The sequence below is a fragment of the Megascapheus bottae genome, chromosome 9 (assembly GCF_031878675.1).
Source record: "Megascapheus bottae isolate mThoBot1 chromosome 9, mThoBot2.hap1, whole genome shotgun sequence".
Lineage (NCBI taxonomy): Eukaryota > Metazoa > Chordata > Mammalia > Rodentia > Geomyidae > Megascapheus > Megascapheus bottae.
Window position 1 is genome coordinate 46,917,369 of NC_143517.1, and position 18,013 is coordinate 46,935,381.

Here is an 18,013-nt window from a genome sequence, read left to right on the forward strand (position 1 = left end):
TGGGGGTTACATGAACATGAAACAAGATTATTTCAGCAAAGAAGCTGCAATAGCAGAGAACAGAAGAGAAGTAAAAATCCTAATGGACTATTTTAGCTTGGAAACTGACCCAGTGAACCGATTAGGATCAAACAAGGGACTGTGGAGTGTCAGAAGTCAAAGGAAGGGATTCAAGGGCGAGTCTGACATAAGCTATATGAAATGATGCTCATGGATTGAGCAATGTGAGTTCTGAGCACTGCCAGTTGATTTAGCAATGGTGGGGCTATTGCTAATCATAAGAGAGGCAATGTTGTAGGAGATATAAGGATAGGAGACTGCCTTCAGTGGTTTTCCAGGAAAGAAAAAGGGAACAGTGATGATGGAGATGTAGAAAGTGAGAATACAAAGTTCTGTCACAGTTTTGAGGTGAAAGAACACAGAGAATTAAATGTTTTCTAGAGTTGAACTCCAGAAGTTTACTTGTCTGTCTTCTCTGTTTAATTTTGTTGTTTTTCTTAGGATGGGAAAAATAAATAATATCTGTATGCTGACAGGAATGTTCAGAAGTGTAGTGAGAAAATGAGCTGAGAAAAACTTTCTGAAACCATATCCTAGAGAGGGAGAGAACAATCAGGAGGATAGTTCAACACATGTTATGGAAAGAAAAGCAGAGTGAAGAGACACAGATGGAGGTAGGTGGAAAGACGTAGGTGCCAGTTCGGTTAGAATGTCTCTTCTATGATTCATAGCATGCCTTTTTTTCCTGAGTGAAAGAAGAACTGATTTTCTGTTTGAGATTTCCATTTATTCTGAGAGTGAATGGATGCAAAAATTGCAGTATGATTGCCTGACAGCTTGAAAGACATAAAAACCAGGGAATGGGAGAGGACAGAAGAGAATAAAGAGAATTAATATGATTGAAATATATTGTCTACATGTATGGAAATATCATTATGAAACCACTTATTATGCAAAAGTTAGTATGTGCTTAAAATGAAAAAGACTTCAGACTTGTGGGCATGAATTACATTTGTAGTTATGATCTGTAATACAGCATGCGACACATATAGGCAAAGATGGATTTATTTGGGATTGAGAAGTTTCCAATTGAATATAAGAAAGTATGAGGAGGTGAGCAAGAAAGGTATGGTGGCTCATACCTATAATCCTCAAAATTCAGGAGTCAGAGCTCAGGAGGAACCGTCTATTGAACCAGCAGCTGAATGTGTGAATCCACGAATCCTCCCAGCTATACAGGGAACTAAGATCAGGAGAACCATGGTACCAAACCATCCAGAACAAAAAGGTCCTGGGTGTTGGCATGTCCTCAAGGCCTCACACTCTCACTTTTCTCACTGACAGCTGGTGCTCTAATATTGTACCACACCTTCCATTCTTGATTTTTGTTTTGAGTTGGCTTGAACTGTGATCATCAGAACTCATCCATCTAAGTAACTAGGAGGGCAGGCATGAGCCACCCGTGCCCAGATGTTCAATGTTTATGCATTAAATTGGAAGGTGAATTTTAAACAGAAAAGTATATTTCCACTCCTTCTATTGGTTTATCCTCTAGCTTATCACCAAAACATTTCCATAATACTTTGAACACAAATGTCTTCAAAGTTAGCAGATGTGTGAGATATGTAAAATTTCTTCTTCACCTTACTTCTCATGAATATATTCTTTACCTGATCATGTATTGTATGCACATTTGTGTTTTGCATATAAAATGACCAATGTTTCCCTTAGTTTGATTCACTTTAGGGTCTTTATTGCATACATGAAGAAAACAGTATTAAAATGATCAGTTCCTTATTATATTTGAAAAATCCCATTAACTAGAATATTTGGCATCATAAACTAGTTCTTAACTTTAGAGCTTTTGGCGTTGATTACATAACAGAATGTCTAGGAATTTTATTATTATCGTGAATGTCAAAATGCTGTCAAAATGCCCGAAATTATGAACATTTGCTATTTATCCCAACAGTCAGAAAGCTGTCCATAATATTTTTTGTTAACAAATAAAAGATCGTCAAGTTCATCCAATGATGTCATTCAACATATTCTGATTTTAGAAAACAAGACTATCAAGGCATTCCAGTGTATAAATTTAGGATATTCACTACAATTCACTTCTACATATTCATGATGGTAAAGACATAACTTAAATGGTACATCTAAAATGAGAAGTTTTAAAAACCATACAATTTTCATGAAGAACTAAAAAAACTACATAGCTTTATTCTTTACATATTACACTCAATGGGAAGATGATGATGTGCATATCTGAAGCCTGTGCAGAATTCATCAATGGCCCTCTAAGGCAGCTGCGAGAATAATTAAGGAAGCATAGCTTTGTGTGTGGATAGTAGTTTGCCCCCAAACAGAAGACAGACCATATCTGAGCACTAAGTCCAAGACTTGCCTTGCAAAGCTCATTGTTATACTCAATAGCTTTAACTGATGGAGAAAAGAGTAATTTACTTGGTAAATATCTTTAAATAGAAAAGATTTTTAGTGGTTTTTTTAATGTTCACCCATCCTTTCTCCAGGCTATTCAAGTGTAACTGCTCTTTATGTTAAAACAAAATTTGATAGTGCTAAGACCTCAAATGAGTGATGCATGAAACTTAGTTTGGTGTTATGTATTGAAATATTTTATATTTGACTATTTCAGACTGCTGTGCATTATTATCTCAATTGCTTTGGGTTGCTGCCTTCGTTGGCTATTTTTGAGACTGGAGTGTGTCTAAACAACGTGTGTAGTTGCCATGGGAGATGTGAACTATTCTAGCATCAGCAAGACTTAAGATAAGTGGTGCCCAGGAGATTCCTCCTCAGTTTACAGACATCCATACACCTCGAGGCATTATCAATCCAGTTAATTGCACACAGCAGACACATTGCAAGTGTCTTAAAACCAGAAATCATCTCCCCCGCTACTCCTAGTGCTTGCTCGTTCTCTGCCTTTTAATCGGAGCATCTCCATAATACTCCGTGCATAGACATCTCTGAGATTAACGCTGATGTATGAGTCAGTGGCTATGTTCTTGGTGAGCTTCTTCAAAGCTTCCCGCTGTCGAACAGCTGCTTCCTTGAGTTTCAAGGTGAAGTAGCAAGCAGAGAAGCGATCATTAATAATAGCAATAGGCAAGGCCAAGACAAGGATGCCTGACAATATACACATGAAGGCCACAATTTTGCCTGTGGTGGTGTCTGGTCTAATGTCCCCATATCCTACAGTAGTCATGGAGGTTGTGGCCCACCACCATGCACAGGGGACACTTGTGAAGGTTGTATCAGGAATGCTTTGCTCTGCAAAATATTCTATAGTTGAAAATATAGAGATTCCCACAGAGAGAAATAGGAGAAGTAAGCCAACTTCTTCGTAACACTGGGTGATGGTCATTCCAAGCGAGCGCAGTCCTGCAAGAGAGAAGCATCTGTCAATCATTGTCATCCCCTGTGCTTCTCCCTTCTTTATCATATCCTCCTCCCACCCCCGTTTTTGTCTTCCCAAGGGCATTCATTGCAAACCAAACACATCTCATACATGAGGCAATTAGTGTAAGGATACAAAGATGATCAGATCACACCCTGTCTTCATAAAAAAAAAATAATGAAGTTGATGGGTCCAGTGTTAGACTGTATTCATTCTTTCACTTGTATAATTATTGAGCTCCTACTATGCCTACTTTCATGTGAAAAATTAAACTATAGCACACAAGGTGCATGATAGGATATGAGTCTTTTGCAGTATTGTCTGTGGATGGCTCACTGTATTTTAGGTCATTATTTCTGCACAGCTTTCTAATATCAGTGTCATGCTGACTTTTATTCTTTTGTGTTGGCCTTTCTCATCCCTCTGATAAAAATTTAACAGAAATAGCAGCTCCTTGCCAAAATATCTGATGAAAAGTGCCCACCATGACTATTAAATGATTCAATATAGCCAGGCATGGTGGCTCACACCTGTAGTCCTAGCTAATCAGGTGGCTGAGATCTGCGGATCACTGTTCAAAGCCAGCCCAGGCACTAAAGACTATGAGAATCTTATCTCCAATTAACTACCAGAAAACCAGAAGTAGTGCTATGGCTCAGGGGGTAGGGTGGTAGCCTTGAGCTGAAGAGCTCAGGGACAGCTACCAGGTTCAGAGTTTAAGTACCATGACTGACCAAAAAGAAGTAAGACTTTGGTGACCAAATTGATACACATGTATATTCACGTGATAGTCTTAGCAGTGTTCAAGGAGAAGGTCCTTGGACCCTTGGAATCCTTGTCCTTAATACCAACACTATAGGGAATTACCTCCTTTTAGCACACACCATTTCTCCTTCCTCAGAAGAAAATAGAGCTAGACATGGAGTACGCCTCCATTGCAAGAGAGTACAGAAATGGTGCCACTGGAGAATTCACTCACTAGAGGCATTGGTGGTTTTTCCATTACTAGGGTTTATGATTCATTGAACACCTGAGAGACAGACCCAAGAGATCCCCATTTTACCAGCGAAGACACTAAGCCCTGAGAGAGGAAGAAGAGCCCACAACAAATCAGAGTTAGGATTAACCATCAGGCACCCTCCCTAATGCTTGAGAGATGCCTCATCTAAGAGTTTATATACCTTGTGAAATCATTCAACATGACATCACAATGATAATAGTCTCAGAAGTGTAGAGTATTACTTTGTGGAATTATTTTGTATTTTAGTAATTCACCAGAGATCATCTGAAACACATTAGAATACTACACAAGCTCTTGTTATTTTCAATTTTGCTACTCAAAATTTTAAGGTATTCTTGCATTATTATTACCTACTTTTAAATGAACATTAGTTGTAAAGTTTATCTTCGAAAGAGTATATTGTAGAATATCTTTAATACCTTTTTAGAAAGCTAGCTTTGACATGTCTATACTGAATGACATTTCTGATAAAATATGATGAGAAACATAAAGCTTGCCAGGGAAGATTGTTCTCATATAAAGAAGAAATGTTTCAGAGCTGGCATCATGAATCAAGCAGTAGAGTACCTGTCAGGCAAAGGAGAAGCCCTGAGGTCAAACACCAGTACTAGAAATAAATAAAGTAAAACGAAAATAAAGATGAAAGTGTTTTCAATAACCATGTAATAAACACAAAGGGGTTTCGATTCTTGGCATGTTACATCTGTTAACTCAGATAAATGAATATATTGATATATTGATTTACAGAAAAGTAGTAAAAAGCACAAGGCCAGTACTTAAACCTAGCCGGTCTGGCCTTTCAACTATTATTCTACATGTTAACTTTTATAATTTAATACATAGGGACAGATGTTGACTAGCTAAATACTTTCTAAATATCAAATTGGAGGTTAAATGATCAAAAACTCCTGAAATTGTCCCATTTTTCAATAAATATGGGTTTTATTCATGCCTTATAATTGATTTAGACTGAGAAAACTTTTGAAGAGGTGGCACTGGAAATTACTATTATTTTCCTTTTTCTTTCTTCTAGGGAAAAATGTAACTGTTGGCTGGTGTTTTAAAAATTGAATCCTGTGAAGAGTTTATAAATACTTGAAGAAAGCACCCCATTATGTCTGTCACAAAACAAAGAACCCTACTTAGTAAAGTTGTCAGGAACTCCTGAGATGTGGTGAGACTAGCTGGGAAAATACACGACCAAAATTGTATTAGGATAAATCCTAATGTTTAAAAGAAAAAGTAAGAAAGAAAGAAAACCCAACACATTAGAGGTTACTTTCTCCTTGCCTTGATAGGAGAGACAGCTTACCAGGTAGTCAGCCTGGGATAAACAATTCTAGGGTAATAAGGATGGAAGAGGAATCTGTATGCAGCTAATGTGTACCATTTGATATAGTAATAATACGGCATCCTACTGTGGTGTCTCTCCAAGTGGGGTCTAAGAATCACCTATATCAAAGTTACCTGCGTGCTCAGTATAATGGCTGGTCCTGGATTGCACTCACATATCAAACTCTGATTCTGGGACTAGGAGGTTCAGTTTCTGCATTTCACCAAGCTTGTTCTGTGGATTCTCATTTTCTTTAAGGCCTTGCCATAAAGTAAGCCATATGTTACTTCAGAACAACTTCAGGGCTGGTCACTGAAAACCAATATCCTCTGGATGCAAAATGGCTTCTAATTCACATGTAGGACTTCCACTGACATTGACTCTAATTTTCATATACTGTCATTTTGTGGGTATAAAAATATGTTCGCGTAAGTTCTAAAATATCTAACACACAAAACACCCCTTAAAGAATTCTTGTTCCTCTCTACTCCCTTCCTTATTTTCCTATGTCTCTCCTCTTATATCTCAGGTTAGGAACAAACATTAATCAGGCATTTAAGTATTGACCTCTCTATCTCCCAAGGCAAAACATGTCCAAATCTTCTCTTTCTTCTATTGCTCCTAACACCTTAGGGAGAGCAAGCGTGTGAGCAATGTCTTTTCTGTGGTATCCATACCCAAGTTTTGCCTTCTGGCACCACTTTAGAGGTCATGGTTGGGCAAAGCATTGATTTTTTTTTAAATGCCAATTCGGCTACATCCTTGTACCGGGGTCAAATCACAGCCACTTCTGAACAAAGGCAGAGAAGAGCATCAAGGAATAAATACCTGTCGAGTGCCGGCCCAGCTTGAGCATGCGCAGAGCTCTGAGCAGCCTCAAAACCTGGACAAGGCGCCCCACGTTTTCCAGCTCCTGCGTGGTGTGGCTTCCGCTGAGGCTCTCCACCAGCAGTGTGATATAGAAGGGCAAGATGGCCAGGAGATCTATGATGTTAGGCACCTTTCTCAGGAAGCGGCACCTGTCCCGTACACAAAGAAAGCGCAGGACGAACTCCCCGGTGAACCAGCTGATACACACGTATTCCAGGATTTCCAACAGCTGCAGGTTCAGCCAGCTTAACTCAGCCGACATGAGGGCCATATTGACTATGGACACGGCCACGAAGATGATGGAGATGACTCCGAAGATCCTGGCAGCTGTGGAAGAGCCAGGCTTCTCCAGGATGTCCCACAGCTTCTGGCGGACGGTGGGACAAGGTCCTTGGGAGAAGTCCTGTTCGCTCTCATGTTGACTTTCTTGGTCGTCTGTGTCCTTCTTAAAGTCTAGCGTTTCACTTAGCTCCTTTCTTCGAAAGTATCTTTTGGAAGAAGACAACTTAGCGTTTAGTCTAACTGGTTAAAAATACAGGGTTAGAAGAGAATTCAGCCTGAGAGAGAAAGTAACGCTTTTTAGTTAATAAAATGCAGGTGTCTATTTATACTCTATCCTAAGAATATTATCAGATCATGCTTTAAAAAAAAAAAGTAAAAGTGACACCTTATGCCTGCAATCCTAGCTACTCGGGAAGCTGAGGTCTGAGAATTGTGATTTAAAGCCAGCCAGCACAAGAAGGTTTGCAAGATTCGTAGCTCCATAATAAACTAGGCAGAAAAAACTGAAAGTAGACTTGTTCCTCAAGTGGTAGAGCAACAGCTTTGAGTAAAAATGTTAAGAGACAGCACCTAATCCCTCAGTTCAAGTCCAAGGACATACACATGTACACACACATGCACACACACATTTTTTTTAGCTGACATTTAGGCAAGAGTTTTCCTATAACAAGACAACTTTGAGTCTATGCCTTTTTCTGCCCCCCCCCCTCAACTTTTATTTTCGTTATTGTTGTTGATCATGGAGCTTGAACTCTGGGCCTGAGCAATTCAGCTCAAGGCTATCAACCTGCCCCTGGAACACAATGCCACTTCTGGTTTTCTAATGGATAAATGGAGATTAGAATTTCACAGTCTTTAGTGCCAGGCTTTGATCCATGACCCTCAGATCTTAGCCTCCTGAGTAGTTTAGGATTACAGGCCAGGTGTGAGCCCAGCAAAACCCATTTTCTTGTAATAAGAACAGTTTTTTGCTACATGTGTGTGTGTGTGTGTGTGTGTGTGTGTAAATTAAAAGTATCCATGAAGAACGGATTGCAATGACAAAACAGCACAATCACCAGCTAAACTCCTTAGTCTTGTAGTCAAGGAAGTAACTTTCCTTCTTCTATTTAACTGCTTAAGCAACTCATATAAGTTCTTCCTGAATTGAAGAATGATAACACTCCATACCAAAACTTTCATCCCTACGCACCATTTGAAGAATAGTTTTTCTGACTCATTGTATCACCAGCTGCTCCAAGTAGGACTTCCTTGGGCTTTCATGTAAAATTACCATCACTCACTGATACAAAAGGGATTCATGGTGTACTCAGGAGACTGACGTCTGAAGGTTCTGGTTTGAAGCTAGCTTGCCCAGAAAAATCAGACTCACTTCCAATTAGCTAGCAAAAAGCCAGAAGTGAAGAGCTGTGGCTCAAGTGTCAGAGTGCCAGCCTCGAGAAAAAAAGTGAAGAGATAGACCCAAGGTCTTGAATTCAATCCCCAGCACATGAAGAGTGAGGGAGGAAAGAAGGGAGGGAGGGAGGGAGGGAGGGAGGGAGGGAGGGAGAGAGAGAGAGAGAGAGAGAGAGAGAGAGAGAGAGAGAGAGAGAGAGAGAGAGAGAGAGAGAGAGAGAGAGAGAGAGAGAGAGGCAGAGAGAGAGACAGAGAGAGACACAGAGAGAGACACAGAGAGAGACACAGAGAGAGACAGAGAGAGACAGGGAGGGGCACAGACAGGAGATGGAGACAGACAGACAGACACACACACACACACACACACACACACACACACACACACACAAGAGAGAGAGAGTGTGTGAGTGAGAGAAACAGAGAGAGAGAGAATGAAAAAGTTGACTTTACACTTTTTTAGCTCCAAATCTCCACCTCACCTTCCAGACCAGAAGTGACCACTCCTATTCTTAGGCCTGGCTTGTGGGGTGGGGAGGGTGGGGAGAAGCTTCTCAATCAATCTTCAGTCAGCCTCTGGCTGGCCTCCCCTGCCTCCCCGCCCAGCCCCCGCGCGCGCCCGGCCCTACCTGTCCCTGCAGCAGGAGTCGATGCTGAGCTCGTCGATGCCCCAGTACTGGATCTCCTGCAGGAAGGAGAGCGCGCACAGCTGCTCCATGACGTGCAGGCGGCCGGTGCGGTAGTAGTGCAGGACGTAGCGGAAAGCCTGCGAGCTGCGGTCGAAGAAGTACTCGTTGTCCACCGGGTTGGCGTCGTCGCACAGCTCCAGGGGGCTGGGCGCGGCAGCCAGGGCGCCCAGGCGGCGGTAGGAAGCCACCACCACGGCCAGCTTGCCAAGGCGCGTGTGCGGGAAGCAGGACAGCGCCTGCTGCGAGAGCACGAAGCGGCTGCCGCCCACGTTGACGGTGAAGCAGTCCCCCCCGAGCGCCAGGGGCTCCCCTTCGCCCTCGCTGCAGAACACGCTGGAGTCCAGGGAGCTCAGCGAACTGCTGTCCAGCAGCGAGCTGGGCGGCGAGCGGCCGCACAGGGGCAGCTCCTCCATGCTCGCGCGCCCCGAAGTTGGGAACCCGCCGGCGGCAGTCTCCGGTCCCCCCCGGAGGGCGGTGGCACAATCCCGGGTGGCGGTCGGGATTTCCCAGGCTCCTGATGGAGATGCCTCCCACTCGCGCACCCCCTCTTGTCTCTACCTCCCCACCCCCCTGTGCTCCTTAGCGTCGTCGCTAGGGAGCTGCTGGGGAGCGGCGACAGCTCGCGGGTGGCAGAGCCAGGAGGCTGGTGAGGAGAGAGGAGAGGTGGGGGGGGGGGGGGAAGTGACCCAGAGCCGGGACAGCCCTGGGGTGTCCCGACGCCCTTCCCAGAGGCAGACGCTCCTGGTGCCCCCCCCACCGCCGCCGCCTCCCCCTACTTCGTAAATGAGATCCCCACCCTGCACCCCGGAGGTGTAGGGATGCAAAGCCTAGCTGTTGGGTGGGTGGAAGGGATGGGGAAGGAAGTGGAAAGGTTGGGGGAAGTAAAGTGGAGCGGAGAAGGAGAGGGGTGGTGGTGGTGAGACTCACTCCAATCAGCTGGAGACCAAACACAAAGTTCTGAAAGCAGAGGAGGCGGAGGCTGGCTGGGAGAGCCTGGAGCGCCACGATTTCTCTGCTGCTTTCTGGGATTGCAGAGGCTGCATCTGGGTGTTCCTTGGGGCTGGAGCAGGTGGAGGAGGAGGAGGAGGAGGAGGAGGAGGAGGGTGGCTGGCTGCACTGTTCACAGCTTCCTCCCCAATTCTCTCTCATCCCAGTCTAATTGTCACTCAAATGCTCCATTTTCTTCCCCTTCTTCTTCTTCCTCCTCCTCCTCCTCCTCCTCCTCCTCCTCCTCCTCTTCTAGACTTTGACTCCCTAGTTGAGAAATAAGGCTAATTAATATTTGTTGTCTTAATGCTGAAGCCACAGAAAGCCAGTTAAAAACTACAGGCATTCATTCCCACTCACGTGAACTTTTGTGGTTATTGTGTTTTTCTTTCTTCTATGTGGTCATAAGACACTCTTCCTAAATGTCCCAGAATTTCTGGGCACCTGATAAAGCACAATTCTGATTTTAGGGAAAGAGAAAGGAAAATAAGGATTAGAACAGATCAGATGTGAGCTGATGGCATGAGTTTAAATAATAGCGGTTCCTCAGTCCTAGAAAGGCTGGAAGGGGATTCACCTGGCCTGAGAGTGAGCGTGGCTCCCTGAATAACCTGACACCAGGCAGGTTGGGGGTGGGAGGACAGCAAGTGACTCACCTGCCACTTCTGGAACAATTGGGCTGTGCTCAGTTCTTGCAGCTGCTGTAAGTGTAGCTTTCTTTGCTCCTGAGGTACATGTCAGGTCCAGAAGGGAAACTGCACAGCCCAGCGCTCTGCTCTGCTCTACTGGCACTTGCTGCCTCCACCCAGTTCCTGGATCTGGGCTTCAGGTCTTTGCTAGGCTGGAAGCCTCTGTCTGAGCTCACCAGGAACCTGGAAGTGCTCAACTCTAGCAGAGAGGAATTGAAGAGGCTGAACAGAGAGATGGGAGTGAATATTATTTCCATTCCGAATACCCTTCAGGGATTGTTGTACTTGGTTCCTGTTCTCCTCAATCTTTGTCCACACAAGTGCTCAGAGATTTGGAAACTTATCTGGGCACGGTGGCTTACGCCTGTAATTCTAGCTACACTGGAGGCTAAGATCTGAGGATCAAGGTTCAAAGCCAGCCCAGCAACAAAAGGATCTGAGACTCTTATCTCCAATTAACCTCTAGAAAATGGGAAGTGGGGCTTGGCTCAAGGATAGGGTGGTAGCCTTAAGCTGAAGAGCTCTGGGACAACACCCAGGCCCAGATGTAGGGCAGTAACCTTGAGTTGAAGAGCCCAGGGACTTTGCCTAGGTCTAGTTCAAGCCCCACCACCCACCGCCCCCCCACCAAAAAAAATTGGAAACTTTATTTGAACAGCAGTGGGCAAATTGCCTGACTCAGGTAACCCCTCAGCACATCAATTTTACGCTATAAATAAATAACGTAAAAAGAAAGAAATCATTTATATTGGCATCAGTAATAATTAGAACTTTTAATGCAACAAGAAAAGAAATGGAAACTAGGTAAGTGGGCTATCTCTGTCGGCGTGGTTATATTAACTTCTTTGCTTGTTATACTTCACATTTTCTCATAATTTCTGGCAAGAATCTGACAACCTTGAATAATTCCAGGATTATGAATTGCCCTTATTGCTGTTGTGTCTAGCAAGCAAATTCAGCAGGCTATGACTGTACAGAATCAACCAATGAGGAGACAATTTTCATAGACTGGATAGAACCATAGCTGTTTAACTATTACTTTGCCTACTGATTGAGCAGCACACCACTAGCTGCCATTTATTTTATTCATACCCAGACTCTGAGTTCAAGCTCCAGGTTTAGTACCTGTACTCACATGCACAAACACACACTCTCACATACACTGACAATCCTGTGAGACTAAAATTGAAAAAAAATGTAAATCATAGCATCTAAATTATTGTCCTATTGACTTCTATCCATTTGATTAACTTTTGATTCTTTTAGAACTCTTCCATAAAGACAATGTAGAGAAGATAAAAATTATTCCAGTAAAGAGTTCGACCTTAGGTTTGAGTACTGCTGTTATATATTTTTTTATGGTAGCAGAGTATGTATTTATATTGAGAGAAAAAATGCAATACCTCAATTACAAATGGTTCAGGTATTGAAAAGGTAAAAGGTACATACTTCTGTTAAGCCTTACCATGATTAATAATCAAGCTCTACAGACACTTAGCAGATGATGGTGGAGAAGCCAGAAAACTTTCATAGAACATCATGATCTTAGGTGAGAAGGAGCTCTCTAACCTATAAGCAGAGGGCAGTGTCAGGTGACTATAAGACTGTGTGACTCCATCTCTGTCACTGGACACCTGAGCCTATCTAGATTGTGATGAGATATGTCCAATATAAGTAATAATCATAATCACCACCTTTTAAATCTCAGACATGTTGCTCTGTGTCTAGGATTTTAGAATTTTTCCAGCAGACTGAGCATTATCATCTCTACAAACAAAGCTTTGAATTCAGATGCATACAGAATGAAACAACTTTCCACATTACATATTGAATATATGGGAGTGAAGGAAAGAATTAAGGCCACAGACTTTCTGCCTCTACTTTGTCTCAGCTGCTAAGAGCATAAATTTTTCTAGTGAATTTTAATTGTGATAACAATCTACACCAAGTAAAGCAATTGTAAGTAAAGCTATATATGTTGGTTTGTCAACTGAAAATATGTAAACATGAACAACTCCTTTGTTATTTTTTTTTGCCAGTCCCAGGGCTTGAACTCTGAGCCTGGGGCCTGTCCCCGAGCTTCTTTTGCTCCAGGTGAGCACTTTCCTATTTGAGTCATAGCACCATTTCTGGCTTTTTTGAGTAGTTTATTGGAAATGTGTTCTCTGCTCTGGCTGTCTTCCAATCTTGATTCTCAGATCTCAGCCTCCTCAGTAGGTAGTATTATAGGCATGAGCCATTGGTGCCCTGCTAAGGACTCCTCATAAAACACAGTCCCTTGAGTAATAAAAATGTGCAACTTTTCCATTGTTCCATTCTCCTATTTCTATTAACTCATTTCTCTTTTGGATTGGCTAAAGGTGAGGGAGAAAAGCTAGTGATAGGATAAATAGAAGGGAAATGTCCACTTGAAAGGAAATACATCCTGTTCTATGCTCCTGGTGTGACAAATACCCTGAGACCTGTTAAAAAGTAAAAGGGAGATTAACTGGTAGGTATTTGGGAGTGATGAGATGAGGTCTGTCTTTCCATTTCATTCCTTCCAGGCTTGGAGGAAGATGGCCATTGGTGACAGGCTGTATAGTATTGCAATGCAAAAGTTCAACAATCCAATAGCATTGAATATATTTACTTCCTTGTCTTTATAGGTTACAATTGAGTCACTTTCCACTAGAAGTGTTGCAATGAAGTGCTCTATCAGTTTTTTGCCTCATCTAATCAAGTTTGGTCCAGACTGATTTGAATATTGACTCATCAGCTACCACAGGTGTTTTGCTTTATTTTGATTCTTAGGAGTATTGTAAATTTATTAGTGAACACTATACACCATCTTATTTTGAAGCTGGATCCAAAGAAAAATTCATTACATTCTTTAAATGTCTGAGTCTATGGATGGCAACCATGAGAATAATAGTTAACTTTCATTTCAAGCATATTAAAAGTTTGTATTATTAAAAATATGGAATATTGTCTTTCTTGAAAAACTCATTGAAAATATTTATATTATTCATTTGAGTGATATATGTGTTTCTATGAAATAATCTTAATGCTGGAAAATGAAGATAAAGACATGATCATAAATTATTTCAATACTTTTTAAGGGAAAGTATACATTTATGAGTAATCTATTCCCCAGATACTGCAACTTCACACGTATTTGTGATTACACATAGGAAATATTTTCAACATGTTTAGTCTACATATACCAAACATGTATCATAAATTCTTTTAATTTTCATTATTTACTAATGACAAAAGCCATCTTTCAGGTAAAATATCTATACTTTTTGTCCCTGTGTTTGATTTCTAAAGGACCAACCATTGAGTAAGTCAATTATAATGGCATTTAAAATGTCTTTGTATATGGAAAAAATAGCTTTATCACCTTTTCCTTCATTATACTGGGAAATATTTAAAGGGAAAAATCTGCTGAATTATATCTATTCATCTTTCATGTGCCTTTGAGGTGCTTGGAATAAATCCTCCAACTGTATGACAGCCCACTCTAATGCAGAATTTAGCTTAATGTGGGCTTGTTCTGGATTCCTTCCAAGGGGAGACAATTATCTTTGGAAGTACCCAAAGAGTTCTCTTTTACAGCCTAGTCTGCTACAGAGATGGTAGAATGCACCAGTAATGAGGAGAATAATAATATGAAGAGAAGACTGCCTGACTTTATGCATGGGTTGAGCCATGCCCTACCCTTTGTTGTTTGTGTAATGCTAACAAATTTCTCGTCTCGTTTTTTAAGTAAAAACAAGAGCAATAATTGTTTTTAATTAAATGAGTCTATGTAAAACCTCTGGTTTGTTTTCATCATCATTATTATTATTTTGTTGTGGTTAGTATTTTCTCCTATACCTTAGGCTTCCCTGAATCCGCTCTGCCATTCATTTGTAGTTCATATAACCTTGCAAAGAAAGTAATATTAACATTCTTATTTTATACAAAGGAAACCAGGATCAAAACATTAAAATAATTTCTCATCTGTCATACAGACCTGAAACTTAGATTTGAACTCATTTGTTCCATTCAAAGCCTGTATTTTTGAAGGGCACTAATACAAAAATAGCAAAGTAATGAGCCATCCCATTAGAGAAGTTCTTTTCTTTACAAATAATTTTAAAATAAAATTATTTTATTCTATGTTCTAAATGATAAAGAATTGACTGTATTTTATAGGCAGTAATCTGAAGGCTGCCTGTGTTATTAAATTCTTACAATTGCGATTTACTCTTAACCATAAGGAAAGAAATAGCTGTTTGATTGATCATTATATGATTTTCATTATGTGACTGATATGCAAAAGACAAGTCAATTTTTCCCACATTATCAAGAAAATGTATAGAATCAGATACTTACTGTTTGCTGAATGAATTCCTGTAACATTACTAGACTTAAACTTTTGTAAACAAGATTTAAAAGTAGTAGACCAGAAACAGGATGAGTGTTCTGTTTATTGTGTTTATGGCTGTTAAGTGATCCCAATATCAAATTTGCAAATTCTAACCAAATTCTTTTGCCGAGCTTTCTCTCATTCCTTTACATAATGAGAGATTGAACTGTTCATTAAAATTACATTTCTAATTGAGCATATGTGATTTGTTAATATTAGGAGAAAATCTTTCTTTCTATTTTGTGCCTCCTTGCATTATCTAGGAATTCAATAATATGAATTTTACCTTGTGAGTAGTTGAAAGTTAATTTTTGCAATCCATACATACTATGAGGTTTTTATATTGTATAGTTTGAATTTCTTAAATTTATTCAATATAGAAGAGTTTATCAATCAGTGATTATTTGTAGAATTATACTAGTATAAACTATGAGAGAGCAGGTAGAAGTATATGCAATATGTTACATACCATTTAACTATCACATGCATTATATATCACTAATATGTTACAATACAAGCACACATAAAATAAAAAAAAAACACAGTACAGTTTAAAATGAGCACTATGTGGATAAGATTGTCACTACATTGTGTAAGAGAAAAAGTGAACAATCAGTGACATGAAAAAGTAGAGAACAGAGAAGGAATTTTTTTCTTATTTTTGTCATTTATTTCCTTTAGAATTCCTCATTGTACTTTTTACACTATATAATTAAAGAAAAATATGAAGTAACTTTTAGAACACACATGTTGAAAATCTTGCCAAAATATTTTCAATTGAATTATCAAACTAGATAGAACACATGACTCTAATATTTTAGTATTATTACCATCTCAGTTTAAGCACATAGAAAACCATTAATGTAAGTAAAGATCTTATGCATTACATCCATTTCATGCAAATGTGATTATGCTAATTCTCTCTGAACTCAGAAGCCAATGCCATTTACCCTTAATTATGTGTAAGTAATGTCCAGATTTCTTACACAGCATTCCATGGGTACACAGAAAAAGAAATACAGATTTAGAGTGAGTACACACAAATCTTGTTGATTTGAAAGAAGAGCACAAGATCAGTTCATGAAGTCTAGAGTATATTTTCTCTACACAGAAGAGAAAATTATATGGATGGCAACTGAATATACAAATTTGTCCTTCTTCCCACGAGAAGAAGAGCAGTGAGCCATATGGTTTCTCCCTTGTACATCCCATAAGATTGACATCGCAATTTTAGACATGGCCTCACAGTTCTCCCACAAACAGATTTCCCAGAAATTAAAAAAAAACAAAACAAAACAAAAAACAAATGAAAATCTGAAGGGAAGTCAAAGCATTGCAAATTTGTCTTACATCTGCTTCCTTGTTCAATTTCTAAAAGATCACATTGATTCATTTTAGTAAATGGGAATACTTTTTATGCTCATTATGACAAGAAGTATTCAGTTTCATATCTTTATAAGGTAGAAACTGGGAATGAGTCTCACCAAATAATTTGTGAAAGAATAGAAAGTGATTAGGAAAATGGAGAGGAAAAAAGGATATGAGAGGGAAGAATACTCAAATATGTTGAAACTGTGAATTGAGATGGCAAACTTAAGTTATCATAAATCAGTGGAATAATAGGGGCTGGATGGGGAAATTGAGACTAGGCAAGGTGTTGATTGGATTAAGTAATGTATATGCATATATGAAGTGTTATGCTGAAGCATCTGTGAACAATGACCATGCACTTAAAAGAAATGAATTCTAAGAAGATGAAAAGATCCTCTTTGTGGTGATTGTACTTCCATGATGGGAAATGATGAATGGAAAAGGTGATGGAATGTGAGTGTGGTCAAAACACGGTAAGTAATTGTGTGGAAACCTAACAATGCAGCTTGCTGAAATTGGTTTGGGCAATGAGGAAGTGGAAAGTCTTTGAAATGAATTTAGAATATTAACTTGGTGATAGCTTCAATATTTCTAATGGTGCTAGACTGCACATTTAAATTTTGATATCAGAAATTTAAAAGTCAAGGAAAGGTAATCTCTGACCATATCAATGGAGTTTTGAATACAGCAAATATTTTATGAATAAGTATGTATTCTCATACATGTGCAGAGATAGTATTTTAATTTAATTTTTTACAAAATCAATCTACTCATTGGGCTTCGGCTGTTTATTAAATGGTAGGGCATTTGCCCAGGTCCTGAGTTTGATCCCTAATACTGCCAAAATTTAGTCATAAATATGCAGCTTTAAAAAATCATCATTTAACTAATACTAAAGGATGAAAGCCTTTCTAAAATTTCATTGTTGGGGTAAGAAATAGAGGAATTACAGTTACAATCGTCAGGTAGTGGATACATTACTTTCAAACATTGAGACCCCTTCTCATGTTTTTGTCTTCCTTTCTCTCCCCTCATCCCCTCTTAGTCATCTTGTTTTTCCCCATCCCTTGAAAGCTTGCTTTTAGCAGACATTTTTTTTGTTTTATTGTTGATGTTATGTGTATAGAGGGGTTACAGATACATTCATCAGGTAGTGGGTACAAATGCTTAAAAAAATAACCACTGTCCCATATGGCATTTAGCTGAAGTTCCTGGTTAGTCAAATGAACCACTAAAAATATATAACTAGTAATAAAATTGAGTTAGTTATATTTTAATTAAAGTAATTTCTATTATTATTCATGAAATACAACATGAAATGAATTTGACTTTCCTCTTTACATATGGCTTACTGCTCTTCTTCCTCTGTCCATGTCCCATATTCATGTCTATTTTTTTCTTTAAACTACTCCCTTCTATGTGAGAAAACAGATTGCATATAAAATTAACTGAGTTGAGTGAAAATTATTATTTATTTTTAAAATTATAAACATAATATCTTTTTAGTTACTTTATTTTTTATTATTTGTAATGCTGAGGATGAAACTCAGAACTTT

At 39.7% G+C, this 18,013-nt stretch overlaps 1 protein-coding gene across 1 annotated transcript; it reads right to left on the minus strand.

Annotated features, from left to right (window-relative positions):
* Positions 1-1,542: 1,542 nt before the first annotated feature.
* Kcnv1 (potassium voltage-gated channel modifier subfamily V member 1) lies at positions 1,543-9,534 on the minus strand. The gene is made up of 3 exons (XM_090339293.1): positions 8,955-9,534; positions 6,610-7,139; positions 1,543-3,411 (listed from the first exon to the last, which is right to left on the minus strand). Exons 1-3 carry the CDS (start codon positions 9,425-9,427, stop codon positions 2,900-2,902), a joined length of 1,515 nt encoding a protein of 504 aa, XP_090195419.1. The 5' UTR covers positions 9,428-9,534; the 3' UTR covers positions 1,543-2,899.
* Between the last annotated feature and the right edge of the window lie 8,479 nt (positions 9,535-18,013).